This window comes from Pan troglodytes, chromosome 1 (genome assembly GCF_028858775.2).
Source record: "Pan troglodytes isolate AG18354 chromosome 1, NHGRI_mPanTro3-v2.0_pri, whole genome shotgun sequence".
NCBI lineage: Eukaryota > Metazoa > Chordata > Mammalia > Primates > Hominidae > Pan > Pan troglodytes.
Window position 1 is genome coordinate 29,151,790 of NC_072398.2, and position 26,820 is coordinate 29,178,609.

At 38.0% G+C, this 26,820-nt stretch overlaps 2 protein-coding genes and 1 non-coding gene across 4 annotated transcripts in view; 2 read left to right on the forward strand and 1 right to left on the reverse strand.

Moving 5' to 3' along the window:
• The window catches only part of EPRS1 (glutamyl-prolyl-tRNA synthetase 1), a 78,137-nt gene extending 61,556 nt beyond the window's left edge, over window positions 1–16,581 (forward strand). For both annotated transcript variants that reach the window (XM_009441507.5, XM_063791810.1), the window contains 12 exons: window positions 901–952; window positions 1,760–1,969; window positions 2,315–2,387; window positions 3,684–3,763; window positions 4,285–4,386; window positions 4,902–5,057; window positions 5,529–5,726; window positions 6,439–6,612; window positions 11,763–11,923; window positions 13,013–13,091; window positions 16,059–16,123; window positions 16,225–16,581. In XM_009441507.5, coding sequence (XP_009439782.2) covers window positions 901–952; window positions 1,760–1,969; window positions 2,315–2,387; window positions 3,684–3,763; window positions 4,285–4,386; window positions 4,902–5,057; window positions 5,529–5,726; window positions 6,439–6,612; window positions 11,763–11,923; window positions 13,013–13,091; window positions 16,059–16,123; window positions 16,225–16,375 — 1,501 coding nt within the window. In that variant the 3' untranslated portion in view covers window positions 16,376–16,581. The remainder of the gene's footprint in view (window positions 1–900; window positions 953–1,759; window positions 1,970–2,314; window positions 2,388–3,683; window positions 3,764–4,284; window positions 4,387–4,901; window positions 5,058–5,528; window positions 5,727–6,438; window positions 6,613–11,762; window positions 11,924–13,012; window positions 13,092–16,058; window positions 16,124–16,224) is intronic.
• Window positions 16,582–22,306: 5,725 nt separating this feature from the next.
• On the reverse strand, window positions 22,307–22,516 carry LOC112206925 (small nucleolar RNA U3). Its single transcript, XR_002941409.1, has one exon. It is a non-coding gene; the product is annotated as a small nucleolar RNA U3 (small nucleolar RNA).
• Window positions 22,517–24,435: 1,919 nt separating this feature from the next.
• SLC30A10 (solute carrier family 30 member 10) overlaps window positions 24,436–26,820 on the forward strand; it is a 48,534-nt gene continuing 46,149 nt past the window's right edge. Inside the window, exon 1 of the mRNA XM_016938970.4 lies at window positions 24,436–25,972. Coding sequence (XP_016794459.3) covers window positions 25,522–25,972 — 451 coding nt within the window. The 5' untranslated portion in view covers window positions 24,436–25,521. The remainder of the gene's footprint in view (window positions 25,973–26,820) is intronic.

Genomic DNA, 26,820 nt, shown 5'->3' on the forward strand with positions numbered 1-26,820 from the left:
AATCATAGCTTTTGTTACATTTGGCTTTCCTAGATTTTGTGGACAATATCTCTCAACTTTTTAAGAGATGTCTCTGCTGTTTTTGTTTCTTTCTTTTTTTTTTTTTTTCTTTTGAGACGGAGTTTCACATTTGTTGCCCAGGCTGGAGTGCAATGGCGCAATCTCGGCTCACTGCAGCCTTTACCTCCCAGGTTCAAGCGATTCATTCTCCTGCCTCAGCCTCCCGAGTAGCTGGGATTACAAGCATGCGCCACCACGCCTGGCTCATTTTGTTTTTAGTAGAGACAGGGTTTCTCCATGTTGGTCAGGCTGGTCTCAAACTCCTGACCTCAGGTGATCTGCCTGCCTTGGCCTCCCAAAGTGGTGGGATTACAGGCGTGAGCCACTGTGCCCAGCATTTCTACTGTTTTTTTAGGTTAAAAACATTATCTTAGGGGCTAGGCATGGTGGCTCATGCCTGTAATCCCAGCACTCTGGGAGGCCAGAACAGGAGGATTGCATGAGGCCAGGAGTTCAAGACTGGCCTGGGCAACATAGCGAGACCCTGCCTCTACCAAAAAATAAAAATAAAAAAATAAGCCAGATGTTGTATGCACCTGTAGTCCTAGCTACTGGGGAGGCTGAGGCGAGAGAATCTCTTGAGCTGAGGAGTCCGAGGTTGCAGTGAGACAGGATCACACCATTGCGCTCCAGCCTGGGTGACAGAGTAAGACCCTGTCTCAAAAACAAAACAAGAAAACAACAACGTTATCTTGGGAATGAATATAGAAGAGTTACAAATACAGAAATAACTCATACTGAAGAAAGACTAATCTATTTTGAACTTTAGAGGTTTATTTTTATTCAACCTAAAGCAGTTGCTGAATGAAGATATTTATCTTTTACTTTTCACATCTGCAGGTTGGGTCTTGAGGCAAAAAAAGAAGAAAATCTTGCTGATTGGTATTCTCAGGTGAGTATGCATTCAGTTGATTTTTATGTTTTAAGGCTCTCAATGGCTGCTTTTTATGTTCAGATTCTAAAATACGGGCACAAAGGCAATAGTAATAATGTTGTATAATGCCTTTAATAATACACAGTGTAGTCATTTAACATGACATTATTTTTCAACATGTTAACATAAAGTCTTGAATTGAAAAGTAGTACCATGAGATAGTGATTGATTTTTTTTTTTTTAGGTGAGATAAAGGGATTAATTCAAAGCCACAAAGATATAGTCAATAGCAGAGGCAGGATTGGAATTCAAGTTTTTTTTTTTTTTTTTTGAGACGGGAGTATCAGTCTGTTGCCTAGGCTGGTGTGCAGTGGTGCGATCTTGGCTCACTGCAATCTCCGCCTCCTGGGTTCAAGCAATTCTCCTGCCTCAGCCTCCCGAGTACCTGGGACTACAGGCACACGCTACCACGCCCGGCTAATTTTTGTAGTTTTAGTAGAGACTGGGTTTCACCATATTGGTCAGGCTGGTCTCGAACTCCTGACCTCAGGCAATCCACCCACCTCGGCATCCCAAAGTCCTGGGATTACAGGCCTAAGCCACAATGCCCGGTGGAATTCAAGTTTTATGGAGAGTTTGGAACCCTGTTATATGTTGTTTTTCAGTATAGTCAGGTCTGTTTTACTTCCATTATGACCTCCCACATTAAGGGGATGTATCAACAGTAGAAGCCTCCAGATTTGAATTTTGGTTATCATACTCTTGCCACTTATACTAGAATTTTGGTTCAATGTAAGCTTTAAAGACTATTTTTCTTTTAAAAAGGTCATCACAAAGTCAGAAATGATTGAATACCATGACGTAAGTGGCTGTTATATTCTTCGTCCCTGGGCCTATGCCATTTGGGAAGCCATCAAGGACTTTTTTGATGCTGAGATCAAGAAACTTGGTGTTGAAAACTGCTACTTCCCCATGTTTGTGTCTCAAAGTGCATTAGAGAAAGAGAAGACTCATGTTGCTGACTTTGCCCCAGAGGTAAGTGAGCTTGCATTTTTATTTTTTGCAATGTTCTCTGACAAACTGGAAAATATATTTTCAACTTTTAACAACCAATTTTGAAAAATATAAAGCCATTTTTGTTAAAAAGTTCTGTTTCTACCTTTATAGCAAGTAATGATTTTGTTACATTAATTAACTGACTTTTAATATTTAGAAGGTCAGTAAGTGCGTACCTTTCTTCACAGTGAACAGCAGCGACTATTTTAACTTGCCTAAATTGATATAGCAAAAATTAAAACAGAGGAAATTTGCCTGCATTTGTACTGTTGCTCCAAAATGCTGTTGAAAAAAAATGTATGAAAAATGATTTTTTCTTACTAGGTTGCTTGGGTTACAAGATCTGGCAAAACCGAGCTGGCAGAACCAATTGCCATTCGTCCTACTAGTGAAACAGGTGAGAATAGGCATTGGAGTGCAGGAGAATGCTCACTGAACATTAGAGACAGCCTCTAGAGTTGAGTCTCAGCTTTTGCTTTGTGATAGCTATAATCTCTGTTGACGATATAACATTTCATGAGTGTTGATGAAGATTGAATGCAAACTTAAGTTGTCTAGAGTTTTATTCTCTAATATTCATTGTAGAGCTCTTTATCATTAAATTATAGGATTTTTAATTTAAATACTCATTTTTATGCTGTAAATTTTTAGGACTTTTCAAGGAGTTTTATTCTTAGAATAATTTTTATTGTTGGAATTGATTATAATATTGCAAATGCAATTTTTATGCCATAATTATTTTTAAATTTTAATAATACATTTAGGTTTGCATTCATGTAGGGTGTTCATAGGTTGCTAAGTACTTTTACATCATCTCGTGTTATTCTTACAACAGTGTTGTGAGGAAGGCAGGGAAAGTTACTGTGATTTCCATTTTGCAGGTAAAGAAAAGTCTCTGAAAGATTAAATGATTTTTCTGAAATTACGTATGGTAAATGGAAATGCTCTTGGAAAATTTGAGGTTTTGGGCTTTACAGTGTCTTTCAAAGTGATCGTTCATCTGTAGAGTTCAGGATTGTCTGTTCTTATTGATATTTCTAGTGATACTTTTGTATAATACATTATTAGTATTGTGATACCAGTTTTTTTCTCTCAGACTATTTGGCAAAGTTTTGTTTGTTTTGGTTTACTAATTATAGATCATGAGCAGGCTATTCTAAGACAGGTGTCTTCACTTTGCACTTCATTGCAAGAGCTTTCATACTCTGAGTAGATGCATCAGATATAAATTAATTCTGCTTCTCATACATAACTGCTGGATTCAGCAAATTGTTTAGCTTCTATAAACTCAGCTTTCCACGTCTTTAAAACTGCGTTATGATACCTTCTTGTGGGTTGAATGTGAGAATTGAACAGGTCAATGAATGCAGAGAACTTAACATAGAACATGACCTTTATTTGTGTTTTTAAAAACAAAATGTGAAAACCGTCAAAGTACATTAACTGTTATGTGAAGAATGTAAAATCTGTGAAGAATGTAAAATATGATCAAGTTTAGATTTGTATCCTTGAGTAATACACTTCATTAAATAGATAATACTATTCACTTATTATAAACATTGGAAATATATTTACACAAACATACATTTTATTTTTCAAATTTACATTTTAATTCCTATTAATTATCTTGCTGGTTTAGCTGTTACATCCCTAAAACCTTAAATGACTGTCTCTGTTTTCCCGTGTCTTTCAGTAATGTATCCTGCATATGCAAAATGGGTACAGTCACACAGAGACCTGCCCATCAAGCTCAATCAGTGGTGCAATGTGGTGGTAGGTATTCACCCCCTCTTGTATTCTATTATTATTCATGTTCTTTTTTTTTTTTTAAAGCACATTTTGTTTTTATTTTCAAAGGATTGGGAGTATGGAACTGTTTTTGAAGTGTTTAAGATAAATTGTAATTTTTGATTACTTATTATATAAAATGGTAATAAAAATTGGAAAGTGGCTGGGCGTGGCAGCTCATGCTTATAATCCCAGCACTTTGGGAGGTCGAGCGGACCTCCCAAGATCACTTGAGCCCAGGATTTTGAGACCAGCCTGGGCAACATGGCAAAACCACATCTCTACTAAAAATGCAAAAATTAGCCAGCTGCATTGGCATGCACCTGTAGCCCAGCTACTTGGGAGGCTAAGGTAGAAGGATCATTTGAGCCTGGGAGGCAGAGGTTTCAGTGAGTCATGATTGCACCACTGCACTCCAGCCTGGGGGACAGAGCAAGACCCTGTCTCCAAAAAAAAAAATTGAAAAGCTCTTTATAATGACTAAATTGTTTTCTTGCCTCTTCCAGCGTTGGGAATTCAAGCACCCTCAGCCTTTCCTACGTACTCGTGAATTTCTTTGGCAGGAAGGGCACAGTGCTTTTGCAACCATGGAAGAGGCAGCGGAAGAGGTATAAAAAGTTATTTTCCATATTAACTATGTTCCATTATTTTTGTTCAGGTTCTGCAATTTTGTTATTTAAAATGTATGTAACACCTGTTAAAAGCAAAATCAAATTAATTCAAATGTTCATGGATTTAAGTAACTGCTTATTGGAATGTTATTATTAAGGAAATAGGCTCTTTTAAATTTTTAGGTGAAAATACTTCTGGACTTTAATGTGTAGAAAAAATTATTTTTCAGGAAATTTGCATTTTGATACTGTATATCTTTCTTAACATTTATTTTCTCATATTCTAAACTTATATATACATTTTAAAAAGTTATTTGACTTCTTTTTACATTGCTTCATTGAATATCTTTCTTAATAAGTTCACACTGGCTGCTTTAACCTTTTCATAAAAAGAGGTTTTTATTGTTCAGATTGCTTTTCCCACACAATTAGTCTTAAGTAGTGCAGTTTTATAGATCTTAATGAATAAATGTACCCTAAATTTGAACACATTTACATTTAAAATGTTACAGGTCTTGCAGATACTTGACTTATACGCTCAGGTATATGAAGAACTCCTGGCAATTCCTGTTGTAAAAGGAAGAAAGACGGAAAAGGAAAAATTTGCAGGAGGAGACTATACAACTACAATAGAAGCATTTATATCTGCTAGTGGAAGAGCTATCCAGGTATCAAACTGCCACACAGGATTCGTAGGTCACTGTAAGCACAGTCCATGGACAGATCCAATAATTTCTTCTGTCATCACAGAAGTAGACTCTTTTAAAAAATAAGTGTTTCATGTACTTTCGTATAATAATTTCAAACAAATCTATCCCATTCCTCTGTCTCCATGGTTCATTAAGTCATAGTATGTATCCTGAATTACTACTAAAATATGAATTCCTTTTTAACTGTTGTAGGTAAAATTACTGCTATAAAAGGGGCTGCCCAGAGCAAAATGCTTGTAAATAGTATTTTTTGACTAATCTTAATCTCTTATTATGGTAATTATGCTTATAATTAAAAACCTTATTTAATGTAAAAAAAGGGAGAAAAAAAGTGTAGTGCCATTTTAAAGCATGTGATCTTATAGTAATCATTTTCAAGGGCATAATAGGTTATTAAAAATGAAGCTTATTTTTCTCTCTCTATTTTAGGGAGGAACATCACATCATTTAGGGCAGAATTTTTCCAAAATGTTTGAAATCGTTTTTGAAGATCCAAAGATACCAGGAGAGAAGCAATTTGCCTATCAAAACTCCTGGGGCCTGACAACTCGAACTATTGGTGTTATGACCATGGTTCATGGGGACAACATGGGTTTAGTATTACCACCCCGTGTAGCATGTGTTCAGGTAAGGAAAATATTCCTGTTTATCACTCATTTTATAAAATACAAGCCATATTTACTAAAGGAAATTTGAAAGGGTGATTTTCTGAATATCATTCAGGCAGACTTCTCTGATAATAAAAACAACGTGGAATGCAGTCTGGACCCTAGTGTTTTGTAACTGTGTGTATTATTTATTTATTGTTTCTTACTCTTTTAATTTTTAAGCTACTTATATAAACATTTTTAGAACTCATTTTTTAAAAACGGTTTATAGTATGTTAAATGAGCTGGGCATGCAGGCTCACGCCTGTAATCCCAGCACTGTGGGACGCCAAGGCGGGCAGATTGCTTGAGCCCAGGAGTTTGAGACTAAGCCTGGGCAACATGGCAAAATCTAGTCTACAAAAAATTAGCCAGGTGTGGTGGCATGCACTGATAGTCCCAGCTACTTGGGAGGCTGGGGTGGGGGAAATAAATATATATATATATATATATATATATACACACACACACATATGAAAAATAGATTAAGTGAAATATAGTAGGTCAGATGAAAATGCATTTAGCACGGGTAAGTGATTTGCAGGTAATTAGTAGACATTATATATAATATTAGAAATCACACAGCTGATTTGTGTTAATAATATAGCCACTGGTAGGTTTCGACTTCTGAGAGCTCATTACTTCTATATCTGTTTCTTTGCATACATTTGGGACATTGTGCTGGATTCTAGGTGGTGATTATTCCTTGTGGCATTACCAATGCACTTTCTGAAGAAGACAAAGAAGCGCTGATTGCAAAATGCAATGATTATCGAAGGCGGTTACTCAGGGTTAACATCCGCGTTAGAGCTGATTTACGAGATAATTATTCTCCAGGTTGGAAATTCAATCACTGGGAGCTCAAGGTAAATTCCTAAGTTTTATCTTTTACCCCCAACATCTGCAATTTGAGTTTAGATTTTCCTCTGCATGTTTTTATAAAACTTGAGCTTTCTCATTACTTTCCTCTATTTTGATAGTTGTGAGTTTTCTTCTTCTTCACTTAAACTGTTGAGCACTGACACAGTTCATAGCTTTGCAATAGTGATACCTAAATTTAAAATAGTTTTTGTGGAAGCTTATTTTTATTATGTTAGAATAAAAACGATCTCGAGCGCTTGTTTATGATTACCCTCACGTAGCTGGTATACTAAAATGTTTATGCCAGGAATTCATAAAATAAATAAGTTATTTACATAGTAAGACCACCAGAATAACAGTACATGGACATCACTTAGCTGTGTTTGTTATAGCTAATAGTGAAACATTTGAGATTAATTTTATTCTTGAGTTTTCACACCACATTGTTTCATACCAGTTTGTTGATTTTTATTTTGTTTATTAAAGCCAGTCTAAATTCTGCTTTATTGTTTGTAATATAACTTTCATTTATTGCACATTGTCATTAATAGATTATCTGTGGCCTTAATTCTGTTTTATAAACTTATAACATTTTTTTCTTATGCTGAAAGAGGGAATCTTACTGGATCTAGAAATTAGGAATCGAGACTATATAAATTGATATTATAGGCGACAGTATGAGAGAATGTATTGAGATTGCAGCTGCATGCTTTCAAACTATGGAAGCTCAGCAATATTGGGATTATTAGGTATTTATACATCTAGGGTTCCCAAAGTTGCTAATATTTATCATCTTATTTGTTTCAAATTGCCCCTGAGGTAAATTTCCTGTGCTGAGGAATGGTAATTATATTGATAATTGTTTCCCTTTTATGTAATATACCAGCTTCTTTATATGCTTTTCTAAACATGATTTTTTTCATGTCATTTCCTTTTTAATTGCACTCCTTTTTGCTTACTTATAAATAGCTATTGTGTGATGCCAGTAGCAGTTTCTCTAAACTGATTTCTACTTAACCTGGGCTATAAAATGTTAAAGGAGAAATTTACTGCTGGCTACTAGCGGGATTAAAAAGAAAAAACCATCCACGTTCATTCCTGAATTCTTTGTACCCTTTCCTCTTTTATTCATTTCTCATCCTTAGACTGACTTGGCTTTGTCTTTGTCACTCTTCTTTTAGTACCCTAGTGAGCCTACACTATGCTGGGGAGGTATTCTTAGTATGAGTTGGGTCTTCTACAGCTTCGTTGTCTGTATTCCTCAGGAAAGAAAATAAAGCACCTAAGTTCTAAACTTGACGCCTCAAGTTAAAGAACATTGAGAAAGAGAGTTCACTATCTAGTGGAAGGTATTAGTTATACTTTTTAATGCCATTTTAATTCCATTTAGTCAAAGAATTTCTAAGAAAAAATATTTTAGGAGATCTGGATTTATATTTATTTGACAGCGATTGACCAAAGTGTGTGAGCGATGTATATGTGCATTTTGAAACTTATTCAGATTAATAAATGAGCTATAATATTGTTTGATTGTGAGGCCAGAACCCAGCAACTCCTGTAATTCTTCTTTGGTACCCCTTCCTATATTATGAAAGTATAAAGGGGAAAATAATCTGAGTGAATTAACTACTTTTCTTTTTACTATGTGGAAAGAGTAAGATAATTCTGTGTTGCTATTGAAACAAAACACGAATCTTTTAAAGTTAAATTTGTAACTAGTTTTAGAAAAAAACTATCAACAAAATATTTGCCTCCTCCATGATTTGGCTTCAGATTACCTTTCCAACTTTCACTTTTCATTATCCCCTTTCATATGCCCTTTTCTCTCTTCTTCACAGACAGCCTGTTTTTCCACCTCTGTGTCTTTACTTGTGCGATTTCTTCTACCTGGGTTGTAAAATTTTTTTATCATGCAACAGTCACCAACTTATAATAAAGCAAGTCCAATACAAATAATTAAATTTTCCTGCTTGAATCATTTGAAAATAAGATGCTAACCTGATGCTCCATCACCCTGCAAACATACTCTCCTACATAATCACAGCACAAGCAACATAGTACAACCAACATATTCTCCTACATAATACAGTACAAGTTAGTATAGTAGTGTTCATACATTACTATAGTCTACTTCTAGACCCCCATTCAGCTTTCAGGAGCTGTCTGACTAGTGTTTCATTATAGCAGAACGACCTCGTTCAGAATTCTGTGTTGCATGTAGTTATTATGTATCTTTAGTCTCTTTCAGTCTGCAGTCATTTCTCAGGTTTTCTTTGATTATTGTGATCTTGACACAGCACATTTTTTATTAGCCTTTCTATTAGCTAATTCATATTTTATGGATCCATGGTTTCCAGTATTAAGCACTGGGTTATAGAATCTGTTACTAAGGTTATTTGTTTTGATGCTCAAAGTGTCTCAGGCTTGACCATTAGGATCCCTTAAAGCTGGTTTTGTGTCCTTTTGGCATTCTCCATCATTCTTTAAGCACTTCCTTGCTGCTTGGCACAAGATGTTGTAGGCTTATCTTGTACTTTTTCTACCCTGGCCCAGGAATTAGCCATATCTCTAAGAAGCTCTGGTTCTTTTGAGTGGAGAATGGTATTTAGTGCTGGGTATGCTCATTGCTTTTGAGCTATCACTTCTCCCGGGCCTTCTCAGTAGATGGAGCTACTGAATATGTATATATATGTAGATATCCATACACACATACAGATACGTGTACACTTTTACCACCATATTTCCGTATCTATTTATGTATGTTGAAAACCAAGAGTTTATATCTATACTTCAAATTGCAATAAAAAACCACAGGGTGGACCTGGCGTGGTGGCTCATGCCTATAATCCCAGCACCTTGGGAGGCTGAGGCAGGTGGATCATCTGAGGTCAGGATTTCACCACCAGCCTGTCCAACATGGTGAAACCCTGTCTGCTAAAAATAGAAAAATTAGATGGGCTTTGTGGTGGGTGCCTGTAATCCCAGCTACACAGGAGGCTGAGGCAGGAGAATCACTTGAACCTGGGAGGCGGAGGTTGCAGTGAGCCCAGATTGCACCATTGCACTTCTGCCTGGGTGACAAGAGCGAAACTCCGTCTCAAGAAAAACAACAACAAAAACCACCACAGGATGCATTCTAGTTTTTCTCCATTTTGTGCTTGTAATTCCCTTTTCTGACAATGAAAAACCTAGCTCAAATTATCCTTAGTACATGAATTTATTAGATTAGTCACCCTGCATGCCACCAATCTCTCGTTGCCATTGCCACCCCCTCCTCTGCGTGAATGGGCTCCTTATCCCTCATGGGCTCTGTCACCCTATACAAAGCTGTTCTCATGTGCAGATGCTCTCTTGCCTGACTCAGGCTCAGACACCCTGCTGTGGGCTACTAGTGGCCCTCTCCTTTTTCAGTGTAGGATCCAGTCCTATTGCATTTTGCCATCATGCCTTTTAGTTTTCTTTAATCAGAAGTAGTTCCTCAGACTTTCATTGTCATTTATGACATAGGCATTTTTGTAACTATAGGACAGTTTTTTATAGAATGTTTTTTAATTCGGATGAATAATTTACTTATTAATTTTTACCTTCTCCAGTAACTTTTCTTCTCTCTTCCAGCTGAGGAATATTCTCTCACTGCTGACTTCCTGTATTAATTTTTGTTGTTTATATGTGTGCCTTATTTACCCTACAAAGCATGAAGCTTCTTGAGGACAAGATGTATTTCTTATTCATCTTGTAAATCTCATTGCACTTAGCACTGTATCTTACAAATGCATGTAATACATCCAGTATAATACATTGGATAAATAACTAAAGCAATAAAATAATGTAATATTTAGCATACAACAGTTGGTTCCATTGTGGTTTTTTTTTTTTTAATATCATTTTGTAAAATAAGTCTTCCCTAGGAGTAAATAAGGACTTCTAGAGTAATATTTAAAATTTTTCCTATGGCATTTTTGGGGTGACCACCCATCATCTAAATTGTATATGGAAGCATGTAACTCAGGAAAATCCCAAGTTAATTTTAGAGGATTATTCATTCAAAAAAATTACTTAAAATCTACTATTTATCAGATAAGGTTCTGGGCCCTAAAAATGTAGTGTTTCCCTAAGCCTTAAGGATTTTAATCCCCTTACGGGATACACATTCACAAGATTGAACATTCCCAAGTCGTAAACTTGCATATAGTCTGTCCTTAAGTTGCTTTGGAAAAACCAAAGAGTATAGGGGAGTGGTTCTTAAACTGTGGTCCTAGGACCAGCAGTGTCAGCATCACTTGGAAACTTGTTAGAAATACAAACTCTTGGCCAAGTACGGTGGCTCACGTCTATAATCCCAGCAATTTGAGAGGCTGAGGCGGGCAGATCAGTTGAGGCCAGGTGTTCGACACCAGCCTGGTCAATGTGGTGAAACCCCATGTCTACTAAAAATACAAAAATTAGCCAGGCATGGTGGTAGGTGCCTGTAATCCCAGCTACTCGGGAGGCTGAGGCATGAGAATCAATTGATCTTGGGAGGCGGAGGTTGTAGTGAGCCAAGATCATGCCACTGCACTCCAGTCTGGTCAACAGTGAGACTCTGTCTTCAAACAAACAAAAAAAACAAATTCTCAGGTCGCATCCCCAACCTACACTAATAAAAGACTCTGGAGGCAGGACCCCAAAATCTGTGCTTTAACAATCCTTCCGGGTGATCATAATGCATGCTAAAGATAACAGTACCCAGAATGAGGACTTTTCAACCAGAGAATACCACTGTATCAGGAATGAGTCAAAAATGTGTCATGTTACTGATCCCCTCAGAGGCTTGTAGCCTCAAAAAGTCTTCGTTTAACCCCATTCCTATGCAAATACGTTTTCTGGATGCTATTTTGTGAGAAAAGTTGGGAATGCTGATCTAGAAACTACTCTGTTTCTCCATGAAGAACTTCTGGGGCAGTAGATTTTTTTTTTAGGTTTATGCCTTCTTACTGGAATAGGTTTCTACAGTATCTCAGCAGTATTACCTGTTTTTTTTTTCTCTTGTTTTTTTTGGCTTTGCCTTTGTTTTTTGGGTTTTTTATAGTTTATGGTAGATAAAGCCATGAATTACATCTGTATATTCAACTGGAGACATTCATATATCATTTTAACTGCCTTTTTTATCTTATAGGGAGTTCCCATTAGACTTGAAGTTGGACCACGTGATATGAAGAGCTGTCAGTTTGTAGCCGTCAGACGAGATACTGGAGAAAAGCTGACAGTTGCTGAAAATGAGGCAGAGACTAAACTTCAAGCTATTTTGGAAGACATCCAGGTCACCCTTTTCACAAGGTAGTTTCTTAAAATTGCTTATGTCTCTCTCTCCAGATCTTCCACCACCTTTGAGATCTTTACCAAGGAATTTTTGGGGTTGCCCCAATTGGAAGCAATTGTTCCCTCCCTCTGAACCCCCATGCTACTTAATTTGCCACTCTCTGGGTTTTTTACTTGTATTATGGTTATTTTTCTAAGTGCCACCTGCTTCCTACTAGGTTTGCAACAATGAAGTTTCTGTCCCCTGGACTAATTTGGGTTAATTTAAATCTAGGCTTTTGTGAGATATAAATGTGAGGGCTTCAGGCATTGACTGTCATCTGCTGGGTACACATTGGCAGCACCTGGGAAGCTTTAGTAAATACCGGTGCCTTCCTAGAGATACTAATTTAATTGGACTGGAGAGGGCCTGGAAACTATACTGTTAAAAGCTCCCCCAGGGGATTATAATATAGCCAAGGCTGAGAACCTCCGACTGGGGTTGGGAATGAGGGATAGAGGAAGGCCTTAGGGCCGCCCTCACCTATGGAGAGAGTCATTTAGAATCATAGATCTCAAGGTAGTCAAGGCAGAGGCACCAGAAGATTAGTGGCTTAGTGTGGCACCCTGTTTTCTTTCTCTGCCTACCTGGAGCAGAAAGCAGAGAGGAAGGCCCACTACCACTGAGGATGGAGGTGCAGTTTGGGAGAGGGTAATGCCTGCATCTTATATAAGGGCACTTATATATTGATAAAAGATATATATATATTCCTCTGAATCTGGAAATATTTAAGACCAGGGAGGTTTAAAAAATAACATAGACTCCCATAGGTAATGTGTTAATGCCAGGAAAAGAATGTTGGTCATTAGAGATTTAACAGCAGTAACAAAAGTTATGATCACCTGTTGTGTGCTTAACACATTTCCCATGCATTTAAGGCTCACAATAGTGCAATGATAAGGTAACTCTGATATACTGATGGTCACTATGAGTGATAGACTTGAGATTCAAATTGAGTCCTTCTGACTCCCAGGTTGTCTTTTCATTAAATTGTGCTTATGTGTTTCATAAAACTTTGTCATATTTGTGAGAACAATTATGTATTGTTTTCTAATTTTGTTTGGTAGGGCTTCTGAAGACCTTAAGACTCATATGGTTGTGGCTAATACAATGGAAGACTTTCAGAAGGTACTCGATTCTGGAAAGGTCAGAGAGTTTGGAAAACTTTTCAGTATAAGAATATTTCAGTAAATTGTATTTTAAGGCTCATTGAATTTATGCATGGTATTAATACCTTTTTAAGCCAATCACATAAAAAGATAGTACATTACTCAACATTTATATATACGTATAAATATATAATCTAAATATATAGTCTTTGTTTTATATTTATATGTCATATAAATATATAATCTAAATATATAGTCTTTGTTTTATATTTATATATGTCATATATAAATATAGTGTGTGTGTATGTGTGTGTGTATATATATGTATATAGTCTTTGTTTTCTACTGGCTTTTCTAAAGCATTACAACATTATACCATTTTGGGGGTAATACTTGTGAACTGATTATGTAAGTTTTTTTTCCCCATGTTTGATATGCTACTTTCTAAAGAACATTAATTCTGTATGTCTCCTTATTTCTTTATTGAAAATCTGTGTTATTTCAGTTTCTTGTAAGTTCCTAAAGTAACCATTGTTCTAGCTTTAGAGCTGTCATATGCGGCTGCCTAAAACAAGGTGAAAAGTCAGTTTCTTTCCATTCCCTGACTGTACATACTCAGCTCTCAATTGATTGAACTTTCTGAATAATGAGAAGAAAAGTGTTGCTTATTCTAAGCCTGTTTTTCATAATGAGGGGCTACCTGGCTCCTTAGAACTCCATAGGCTTTCCTAATTAGGTAGTTAATGGCTCTTTAAGATTTAATTGATTTTATATATTGGGTATATGCAGTTGTTTCGAGCTGAAACTTTAAAGTTTCATAAAGAAGAATTTCAGATTTGCGAAGTTATTTAATTATTGGAATGAATCACTTATGGACTTTAGTATTCTGGTATACATGTTTGAATATACAACCAATCCTGTGTCCTCAGGTTACAAGTGAGAAAACCATGGGCCAGTGTCTTAAATGAATACCCCAAACTATACAGAATTTAGATCACTCTTCTGACTAGGTTTAATGCATTTTCCTCTGTATCTTTTTTTGTGTTTTAAATTCATGCTGAGAATGAGCATGAGTTTATGTAAAGCTTTAATTTTTATGGTCATAACGTATTAATATGTCTCTTATTTCTTGAGCTGGGAAAATTAATCTCTCTGGCTTTCATTTTACTATTCTGTAAAATGAGTACAAAATAGATAATATCAAAATCCTCTTTAGATCTATAATTCTTCAGTATTTAGCCTTCTATCCTTATTGGGTTATTGCTTTTGTAATTTTTCACCTTTCTGGTTTCTGTAATTTTTCACTTGACTCAAACTTCCTGCTTTTTTTTTTTTTTTTTTTTTGGTACAGGGTCTTGCTTTGTTGCCCAGGCTGGAGTACAGTGCCATGATCTCGGCTCACTGCAACCTCTGCCTCCCGAGTTCAAGCGATTCTCCTGCCTCAGCCTTCCACGTGGCTGGGATTACAGGCGCCTGCCATGACACGCAGCTAATTTTTGTATTTTTAGTAGAGATGGGGTTTTGCCATTTTGGCCAGGCTGGTCTTAAACTCTGACCTCAGGTGACCCACCTGCCGTGGCCTCCCAAAGTGCTGGGATTACAGGCGTGAGCCACCGCACCTGGCCTCAAACTTCCTACTTTTAATAGAAGGCTAGACAGTGGGTAGACATCTGTAGCACTGTGTTTTTTCTTTCACTTTAATTTATGATTTTGTGTGGCTGAGAGCAGTTGATGAGAAGCTGCTGAAGAAGCTGGAAGCATGTTGCTGTTACTGCCAATGTCTCTTGGGTCTCCACCTTCATAGATCTCTAGATTTTCAGCTGCTTTACACTGTATTTCTAATATGTGGAGATTATTCACAACTTTGCTATTCCCCTCATTAACTCTCCAGGAATATTTTATAGGGCTACTACATAATTGTTATTGAAGACAAACCTCATTTTGAAGTAGACATGCTTTAAAAATTAGCATTCACAACTGGGATAAATTTTAATACTTGTTGGCTGGGCCCGGTGGCTCACACCTGTAATCCCAGCACTTTGGGAGGCCGAGGTGGGTGGACTGCTTGAGGCCAGGAGTTTGAGACCAGCCTGGCCAACATGGCGAAACCCCGTCTCTACTAAAATTACACAAATTAGCCGGGCATGGTGGCACACGCCTGTAATTCCAGCTACACTAGGAGGCTGGGGCACGAGAATTGCTTGAACCCAAGAGGCAGAGGTTGCAATGAGCCAAGATTGTGCCACTGTACTCCATCCTGGGTGACAGAGTAAGACTGTGTCTCAAAAAAAAAATTTTTTTTTAACGCTTGTCTAGTCTGACATCCACAATTTATTAAAAGAAAACCCAGAGCTAGAGATTTTCAAACACATGGCAAATTTCAAAATTAAAATAAAATCCTAAGTATCTTGATTCGGCCTTTGTTTTATGTAGTCTAAGAATGAAAAATTGAAAGGTTTTTTTCTTTTTTTTCCTTACACAAAATGATTTTAGGACTTTAAAAATGATCCACTTACCTATATAACATGTTAGGAACACTGTGGCATAAAGTGAAATTTGCGTGATTGTTAATTGTTACTGTTAACAACACATTAAAAAATCAGTTTGCTATTTTTGATGTTCCTTTTCTCCTCCTGATAACTATTTAGATAGGTAGAGCAGGTGTAGTCCAGGTTTGAAATGAGGGAGATATAACTGGAGTTCAACTTCTTTTCAGCCACTGTGTTTTAGCCAGTTTATGGGAGATTTGAGGGTACTGCAAAGATGTCTTTGTTGTGTCTTGATGTGCTGTGAGCGTGGGTTTTGGATAGTGGAAAAACATTCTTTCCTATCTTTTATAACTGAGCAAAGTTCCTAGTAGGTTTGCAAAGGTATCATAGCCTGAAAAAAGGTTGGGAGACCTATCCTTTTTGCTTGCCAGTTTAATATAGAACTCAAACGTTCCTTCTGCAGAATAGAATTGAAGGAGTTATAAATACTGATTACTTTTCCTTTTCTTAATTAGATTGTTCAGATTCCATTCTGTGGGGAAATTGACTGTGAGGACTGGATCAAAAAGACCACTGCCAGGTAAACCTAATTAACTGGCAAAACTTTTGAAAAATTGCAATGGAAAGGAATAGCAATTTGCAGCATAAATGAGTGGAATTCTTATTTGTTATTAATTTCAGGGATCAAGATCTTGAACCTGGTGCTCCATCCATGGGAGCTAAAAGCCTTTGCATCCCCTTCAAACCACTCTGTGAACTGCAGCCTGGAGCCAAATGTGTCTGTGGCAAGAACCCTGCCAAGTACTACACCTTATTTGGTCGCAGCTACTGAGGGATGAACGAAAGCCCCCTCTTCAACTCCTCTCACTTTTTAAAGCATTGATATTAGTATCTTCTCAGATACAGACCGTTTTATGATTTTTTAAAAAGTAGAAGTTCTAAAATGAAGTCACACAAGACAATTATTCTTATGCCTAAGTTAACAGTGGATAAAAGACTTTTCTGTAAACAACTCCAGTAATAAATATCATGAACTAATATGGTTTTTGTATTCATTTGTTTCTGAAAAATGTGCATTATGTACTATGAGGAAATTTCTACAAAGAGATGAAGACAATTGAAAGCCAGATATCTGTTATTGATCTAAGCACTCCCAGCATGTCTCAGACCCTGAACCGCCAGTTATACCCTACATTGATAAGTCTCGAAGCACTTTCTTTCCATAGCTCCTAATACAGAATCTGAAATTGTCCTAAATCTTTCTGTTTAAAAAACAAAGCAAACCCACAAATGGAAAAAGCAACAATAATAAAGATTTCCCTTGAACTTCTGTCTTTCTCTAGTTACTATCAGGTCTTTGAAATAAGGGTTACAGTTTCTGTCTGAAAGAGTGATAAGCCCTCCTCCCTTCTTTAAACTTTCTACTTTTCCTCACCCTTCTGCCCCCACCATAGCACTGTTTTCACTGAGATCATGAAGGGTACTCCTGAGCAAAGCTCATGTTGACTTCTTAGTTTCATGTCTTACCATATCACTCCGGTGCATTTGATACTTTTTAAAAAAAATTATTCCTATGACCTGCCCTCCTACATCTCTGACCCTTTTTAGTTCCATGTCTTTCACTGACTTTTCTTCCTGGGTATGCGTCTTTGACATTGGTTTACTAAACTTCCATATTTGGCCGTCTTCTCATGCCTAATCAGCCTCATCTAATCCCACAGTTTCAAATAGCATTAATAGGCTAATGACTCCAATATTTTTATCTGTATGTCTGAGTTCTAGATCTTTTCCAACTGCATACTCAATTCTCTTGAGTGTCCCATCAGCCACTCAGGTCAACATGTCCCAAAAAGCTCATTTCACTCTTTACCGCCAGACCTCCTCCTATAGTATTTCCTGCCCAGAAGATTGGCATTGCCAAAACGTTCGTCATAACCCAAACCAGAAAACTGAGAGCCCCCCTGGGCTGTCCCTCCAGCACCATCATCCATATTCACTCGGCCAGCAAAACATGTTGCTATTACCTCTAATTCCTCTTGGGTATTCCCTTTCAAAAACCTGTGGATTGCCTGCAGGCCTTGGTACCTCTTGTGCTGATTACTGCAATGGACTCCAGTCATCTCCAGTCCAGTCCACGTTTTCACAGTGTTGTTTTTCTTTTTCCTAACAGTTTATTAAGAATTTTTTCTTCCCCTTAACATCCCTTTGTAGTTCACCATCACTTGAAAGATAAAATTTAAACTAGCCCATCTAGTTTCCTTTTCAATCCAGCAAAGTCCTTCGCAACCTAACCATTTGGGGTTTCCTGGAAACAACGTGGCTATTTCCTGCCTGTGCCCTTTGCTGGGAAAATGCCTTTCCTCCCTCATTTCTAGTCCACTTGGTCAATCTTTTACCAATATTTCCAGTCCACTTGGTAAATCTCTTCCAAAATGCTTTTACACTTGGTAGTGATAAATACACCAGTAAAGGAAAATGCATCAGAAAGGACTTGCATTTTTTTTTTTTTTTTTTAAAAAAGGACTTGCATTTTGAGTTGTGCTTTGAAGGATGAGTACAATTTCAATAGGTAGAGGAAGGAGGAAGGACATTCCAGGTAGAGGGAACAAGAGATGGAAAAGAACAAAAGCACACACTATGAGAAAGCAAGAACTGTTCTTAACATTGGTAGGAAATTGTCAGTTGAAAGCAGACTAAATAGAGCATGCTTTCAAGACTCATGTCTTGAATATGTGCATTGATATACCTAAGTTAGTGAAATTGATTTCAATGGACTGAAATATATATAGTCACATTTTTATACTCAGAATCATAATTTTGTATTCATTTATGGCAGTTCAGAATGCTTTGCCTTCTAAGTGTCTACATAAACTGCCTAAGTTCAGTTATAAAATGGAGAAAAGTCTAACAGCTATCTCAGTTACTCTACCTCATAGAGGAAGGCAGTTAAAACAATGCCCAGCACATAATAAATAGCTGTTGTTGGTTATGACCATTATGTAGGGTCAACTGGAAGTTGCTTCTAATATATAATTCTAGTTATAGTAGTTACTTTAACTGCTAATTGTTTTTCTGCAAACCAACATAAATGCTTTTAGGGGACAAGGCTTTTTTTTTAACCAGTCCATGATAAAAGCCCAAAAAGTACATTAGAGATTATTCACATTTTTCCCTGTAGCCACTGGCCATTTTGGAGGAGGTGGCCATCTCTGGTGCAAAGAGAAATCCTTAATATTACGTTTTGAAACTTCAGATGAGTAGCACTAACGACAGAAAAGCTTGAAGTTTGCTGCTTTAAAGGAAGTCACTATTTAAAGAAACTCTACATTAAGTACTTTTGTTAAGCAGGGAATCCTTTACTCAAAATGTACCTCTGGCACATTGGCCTTTTTTCATAAGTTGACGTTCAGCTAAAGTATCAAAATATTTTCTTGAGTGTGCGCTTTTCAAAAGAGTACATGAACTTGAATGAAATGAAGACATTTTATTTGCAGGTGACAGCTGTAAACTAGATGTATGACTGACAGTTTGTGATTATGTGCCTCGTGTTTATTGTAGCCAAAAGAAAGCAGGTCAAGGCATATTTACTACTACTCCATTCACTGGGGCCAGTGTACTACATTACATCTTAGCAATTTCTAGTTCATCCATGAGAGTGTGTTTTTCATTATGCCAGTAAATCACATGAATCCTTAATGAGAATTGGACAATAACGGTTGGCTTGCCAGTGAAGAGGATTTAAGTCTTGATAATAGCAGCATCAGAACATTCATAAAGCAAGCAAGGAGGAAGGCATTTTGACCGGAGAGTGGAGAGATCACCCTATTTACGTCTGACTCTAGTTATTAATATTAGTTATCTGCCATATAACTGTGGTGTTCAGGGGTTGCCAGTACCATCAAAAAGTTGGGGGAAGTAGCTACCACTACCCTGTTATTTTCAAACATAACTTTGGTCCTTTGCTTGTCACTTTTACTATGTCTAGAAAGTGCTAGCCATTTAACAAATTTGAGTGCCTGCTCTGTGCACAGTGCCAGAGGATACACTAGTGAGTAAAGCAAAACATGATTTTTCTTTTTCTTGGCTGTATGTCCTTGCAGTAGTTCTGTTTGAGATGCCAAATTAGGCAATCACTCAGTGGTGGAAAGTGAGATGGGGCACTGAATTGGGTTGAGTGTTGTCAGTAAGAGGCCATAGTCTGGGTGACCCTGACTAAGAGGGTCTTATCTAATCATGAGATTATCCCCGTCACCAGTGGCAACACACTGAGAACTTTGTAGTTGAGATAAGGCCTGGAAAATCACTCTGCCACACCATCAGGCTTAAAATAACAGATAGAACCATATTCATCTTGTGGTCAGCAGGCAATTTTAAACCAATGTCTTTGTTCAATTTTACTGGAAAATGTATGAGTTTGGAACATCAAAAGTACTGAAATGATATAAAATATTTTATTAATATTTAAAAAGCATCATGTAATAAGGATATTTCAAAATACATTTGAAGTATGTCACCAAAACCAAATTTTGTGATGAAATATCTGTTGATGAGGAGGTTGAGGGATACAAGAGCTGGTGATGATGATAATATCAGTATTACTTTATATGTGGGTAAATATGTAATTGTACCATATTTCCTTCATTCATTCTCTCTTCTAGACAATTATTTCATACCTTTCTCTCCTCAAATACGAATGCTTCCTTTTTTTGACTTTCAGTTGATCATCTTGATTTCTCTTTCACTGAGATGACAGAGGCAATAAGGATAGAACGTCTGGGACCTCCCACCACATCTACCCACCTACTCATGTCCATGCATTTCACTTTCTCTGCTGTTTCAGGTGAACTGTCTGTTCTCAGAGTGGATGCCAACCCCTCCACGTGTGCACTAAATCTCATCCCCTCTCGCCTTCTCAGTCGTGGCACATCAGCAATTCTCCCCTATGTATCATCAGGTTTTCTTTCTCTCCTGGTTCTTTCCATCAGCTTACAAACATGCTGTTATTTTTCCCAACCTAAAAATACCCTTTCTTGACTCCACATCCCTTTCAGTGTAGAGCAAAACTCATTGAAAGGATTATCCACACTTGCCAGCTCCAATTTCTCTTCTCCATTCTCTTGAGCCCCTGTCTCATTTACCCTCAGCACTTCCCTGAAACCACTCTTGTGAAGATCACCCATGGCCTCCATAAGGTGCAATCCCATAGGCATTTCCAGCCCTCATTTTGCTTGTCCTCGCAGCACTTGACTCAGCTGATTCTCCCTCCTCTTTGAAACACATTCTTCCTTGGCCTTCAAAACACTATACTCTTCTATTTTTCCTTTTATCTCTCTAGTCCTTCCTTCTCACCTCTTCATATTTTCTTCTCTTCACATTTTCTTGGTGGCCTCATCCAGTCTCATGGCTTTTAATGTTATAAATTATCAACTCTTGAGTTCACCCTCCCCTGAACTCCAGGGTCATTCAACTCCCAACTAGCTTCCAACTTGGATATCTAATAAATACCCCAAACTTAACATCATTTCCACCCCTCGCCCCATGCTGCTCCTGCAACAGTCAACTTCGTCTTACCTTCATCTCAGTTGCAATATCACTCTTCCAGGTCAAAACTCTAGTGCCATCTTTGTTTTTGTTGTTGTTTTGGAGACAGAGTCTTACTCCGTTGCCGCCAGGCTGGAGTGCAGTGGTGTGATCTCGGCTCACTGCAACCTCCATCTTCCGAATTCAATCGATTCTTGTGCCTCAGCCTCCTGAGTAGCTGGGACTACAGGGGTACAACCATGCCCGGCTAATTTTTCCATTTTTTGTAGAGATAGGGGTTTCACCATGTTGCCCAGGCTGGTCTCGAACTCCTGGGTTCAAGTGATCCATCCACCTTGACCTCCCAAAGTGCTGAGATTACAGGCATGAGCTACCGTGCCCAGCCCCTAGTGCTGTCTTGACTATTGCCTCTCTCCTACCTTATGTTTAATTACTCAGCACATGCTGTTGACTTTAATTTCAAAATCTCCTGGATACCAGCCAGCTTCATGTGTGTGCGACCTGAGCAGTTGCACCGGGCTCTGTGCTTGGTTTAGTGCTCTGCTGTTGCTGTCTTGAAATTATTAATAATTTAAAAAAATTGGAGTGTGGTAAAATACATATAACATAACATTTACTATCGTAACCATTTTTAAGTGTACAGTTCAGTAGTGTTAAGTATATCCACATAGTTGTGCACCCAGTCTCATCTTTTTTTATCCTTGCAAAACCAAAACTCTGTAGCCACTAAACAACTGCCCCGTGTCACCTTCCCTTCAGCCCCTGGCAACCATCATTCTCCCTTCCATTTTTGTGAATTTGAACTTGACTGTAGATACCTCATATAAGTGGACTCATACAATATTCATCTTTTTGTGGCTGGTTTATTCCACCTAGCAAATGTCCTCAAGGTTTATCTATGTTTTAGCATGTATTGGAATTTTCTTCCTTTTAAGGTGGAATAATATGTGGTTGTATGTATGTAGACACCATTAAAAAAATTCATCTGTTGATGGACACTTGGATTGCTTCTGCTTTTTGGCTATTGTGAATGATGCTATGAACATGGGGTGTACATACCTCTTCAGGGCCCTGCTGTCAAATCTTTTCAAGTTTCTATACCCAGAAGTGGAATTGCTGGATCATATGGCAATTCTATTTTTAAGTTTTAAAGAACTGCTATATTGTTTTCCATAGTGGTTGCACCATTTTATTTATTATTGATTTATTTATTTTAAGAGAAACCACTCAGACTGCATGCATCCTCTCCCTCTTACTCTCTCAGAGGAAGAGAAGAACAATCATCAATGGCAAATAGCAGTTGCAGTGAAGCAATGCCAAGAACCAACTTCACGCTCAGGAGAGAATACTGAACCTCCTCCTTGTGGATTCCAGGGCTGTGCCATTTAAAAACTCTTCTTCTTCCTTTTCTTTGCGGGGTGGGGGGATAAAGTCTTTCTCTGTCACCCAGGCTGGAGTTTACTGGCACAATCATAGCTCACTGCAGCCTCAAACTTCTGGGCTCAAGCAATCCTCCCATCTACTTGTCTCCCAAGTAACTGGGACAACAGGGAGTGTGCCACCATGCCTGGCTAATTTAAAAAATTTTTTTGTAGATGCAGACTCTTGCTATGTTGCCCAGGCTGATCTTGAATTCTGGGCCTCAAGCAATCTTCCCACTTTGGCCTCCCAAAATGTTGGGGTTACAGATGCACACCATCACGCCTGGCTTAAAAATTCTTGATAATTGGCTGGGCATGGTGGCTTACACCTGTAGTCGCAGCACTTTGAGAGGCCAAGGCAGGCAGATCACTTGAGGCCAGGAGTTCCAGACCAGCCTGGGCAACATGGTGGAACCCTGTGTCTGCTAAAAATACAAAAATTAGCTGGGCATGGTGGCTCATGCCTGGAGTCCCAGCTACTTGGCAGGCTGAGGCACAAGAATCACTTGAAACCAGGAGGTAGAGGTTGCAGTGAGCAGAGATCATTCCACTGCACTCCAGACGGGGCGATAGAGCATGACTATCTCAAAAAAATAAAACATTCTTGATAATTTTTGAACAATGGAACCTGCTTTTTCATTTTGCAGTAGAACCCATGAATTATGTAGCCAGTCCTGCCTGGGTGTTTCCACTTTACACCTAGTCTAAACCACAATCTCATCTAGATTATTGCAGTAGCCTCCTAACTGGTCTCTCTGCTTTCATGTGATCTCAAACACATACAGCGATTCCTTTAAAACATATACAGGGCCTTCTTATTCTTCTGCTCAGTATTCTCCCATCTCCGGGCCCCACATGATCTGCCTCTGCTCCATCACTTCTCTGGCTTTGTCTCCTCTTTCTCATCCTCGCCATTACTCCTCTCCAGCCCTGCTGACCTCTTTGGTGTCCCTTGAATTCTCATGCTCATTGTTCCTTCTGCCCAGAAAGATCTTCCTTCAGATGTCTGTGTGGTTTAGTTTCTTACCTTCTTCAGATCTTTATTCGAAGAACATCTTAGTAAATTCTTCCCTGACCATTTTATTTAAAATTTATTTAAAATTCTTCCCTGACCATTTTCTTTAAAATTACAATCCATCCCTCTCTTTCCCCTGCTTTATGTGTCTTCATCATACTTATCACCATTTAATATTCAATACATTTCATAATTTATTTTGTTAATCATTTATCTCCCCCCATCAACCACTCGAATACAAGCCTCATAAGGGCAGAGATTTTTGCCTGTTTTGTTGGCTGCTGTCTCTCTGGAGCCTAGAACTCTGTCCAGCATGTCAGCACTCAGTAAGTATTTGTGGCATGAATGGATGAAAGAGCTATTCTTAGAGCAATAATTTTCACAATAGAAGTCTAACTGTCAGAATATTAACTGAATTGGAGATAATTTATGAGATACTATGGAAGCTGTTAGGGCTACTGTCTAAATTATCAGGTTTTAGTCAAAGTCAGACTATTAGCCAGTGTTCTCCAGAGAAACAGAACCAATGAGAATGTGTATGCATGGTACACAGATAGTTTTATATATATATATATTTTATATATATTTATATATATTATATATATTTATATATATTATATATATTTATATATATTTTTTATATATTTATATATTTTTTATATATTTATATACATTATATATATTTGTATATATATATTTGTATATATATACAAATATATATAATATATATATAATATATATATAATATAATAATATATATTATATAATATATATATAAAGAGATGTATTATAAAGAATTATTTCACATGATTAAAAGACTAAGAAGTCCCAAGATTGATGGTGAATCAGTAGGCAAGAGACCCAGGAGAGCCGATGGTGTAGCCCAAATCAAAGACCCACACACTCAAGACCCAGGAAGAGTCCATGTTTCAGTTTGAGTCTGAAGGCAGGAAAAAACAAACGTCCCAGGCTGAAGGCAGTCAGGCAGGAAGAGCTACCTCTTATTCAGCATTTTTGTTCTACTCAGACTTCAACTGATTGGAGGAGGCCCACCCACATTAGTGAGGGCAATCTCCTTCATTCACTCTGCTGATCCAACTGTTAATTTCATCCAGAAACACACTCACAGACAAAGCCAGAAAGTCTTGCATGTCATTGGCCAAATGACCAGTCAAGTTGACATACAAAATTAACATCACATTTGGGAGGAAAAGAGATTGTAATATCACTCTGTGTTTCTTTAAAAGATTGACAGTCGTCAGGCTGCTCACAATAGAGGCCACTGCTGTTTCAGTCATTTTGGAACTGATAGGTCTCTAAGGGCTATGAGTGTTTGACAGATAATATTTTTAAAAAATAAAAACAAAAACTTCCTTGCATCAGTGAAATCATTATTACCTGTCTGTCTTCCTGGAAACTAACTGGAATTATGTCTTCAGCTCTTCCAGTTTAAAGGTTTCCTGAATATGAGGAATATTTCTTTTGTCTTATAGAGAATGTTTGGAAGTAGGGTGACCCCTCGAATATTCCCTACTTCACACAGTAAATGACATTCAGAACTGCACACCAGGTGGACAAGATGTAATTGCTTATGTCAAATGACTTGCTTCACCTGAGCTGTTGCTGCACACACGGAGCATGGAAGCTGGAAAGGCCACCGCCACTGATGAGCTTCTACATGACTCAAGGACACAAAAGCTCTTGACGTCTGTAATTAAACACACACATGCACAAACAAAACAGTCTCTCAAGTCCATATCTGAAGCCAGTGTCTTGTATTTCCATAAATCCTGGCTCACGTGACATCTCTTGCTTAATTGCCCTTTAAACTGTTTTATGGCTTTATAGCAACCTATAAAAGGTGATTTCCAAATATGACAAGCGCCGGAGGGCTGAAGGGAAGAGTTACCCAGGAGTTGTAACCACTGAATCTATAGCTGCTTCCCTAGCAGCTCAGCCTTCCCAAGAAAGGGAGAGGAACTGCCAGGGCACCGAGCCGCCATGGGGCGATACTCCGGAAGAAGCTTCCGTTTAATCCTCATGTGCGTCGTTAGCATCCTCCTCTTTGTGATGGAACTAGTGATCGCTTACGTTGGCAACTCCCTCTCCTTGGCCTCCGATGCTTTTGCCGTCCTTTCCCACTTTGTGTCCATGATCATAGGTTTTTTTGGTGTAAGGGCCAGTAACATAAAACAGCACAAGAAGAGCACTTACGGCTTTCTTCGGGCAGATGTTGTGGGAGCATTTGGGAACACCATTTTTGCGGTGGCACTGATGTTCAGCATCCTGGTTGAAGCCATCAAAAGGTACATCAATCCCCAGAAGACAGAGGAGCCGATACTGGTTCTCAGTGCTGGAATTATCGGTCTGTTCTTCAATGTTCTTAACTATGTCATCTTCTTGGACTGCTGTTACTGCGCAGCACCCAAGCCCCAGGGAGACATGGAAGCAGGTAAATAGCTACTCAGAGGGTGGCAGTAAATTTGGTGAGAGTCCTGGCAGGTGCTGTCTGAGGGGGCCTTTCTGGTGCTATCCAAAGGGGCCCGAGTCTTTGGGTCAGCCTTTTGTCCCTGTGATTTTACAATCGACCTTTCTCAGAAGAGTTGCCTTTAGTTTGAGGTTCCTTGTGAGTAGGGTAGCAGCAGTTTGCTTCAATGTTGGGAGGACTTCTCGAATTTTTACTCACAGGGAATGAAAAAGTGTCTTCAGGCACGCAGAGAGGAAGTAAAGGCACTAATCGTAGCCACAGAGAGAGCAATTGGAAAGACGGTGGATGTGGCAGTCTTCTTTAAGCGATTCACTGTTGTTTACCCATATGTGACATGGCTATGTTTGAATTAAAAAAAAAGTTAATGTCTCCATAAAATATGTTTAAAAGTACTGGGCTACATAACCAACTTACAAAGAGCACAGTATCAGACAATCAGGTACGCTGATTAACTGTTAGGAATATATTTGAGGAATGGTATGTAAAATGGAGAGAGAAAAAATAAAGAAGATAGTCCAGTAAATGGGCTAGTTTTTGAAAGGAAAATTTGCACTTATTTATTGCATACGTCTGTTCTGTTTGAGAAACAGGACAATTTACATGTGAATCTTTAGGAGAGACTTAAGTGTGAGTACCAAACTTATTAGATTATCTGTCAAAAGAATGGAATTAAATCTTGGAAGAGAACAATATATCTAAAAGATGATTTTTTTTAGATGGAATCATGTTTCTTTAATTTATTGCCACAAGAGGTGTTTGTAAGTATATATGTATCAGAAAGTTCTTACAGAAGAGAAATTTTTAGTGCTTTT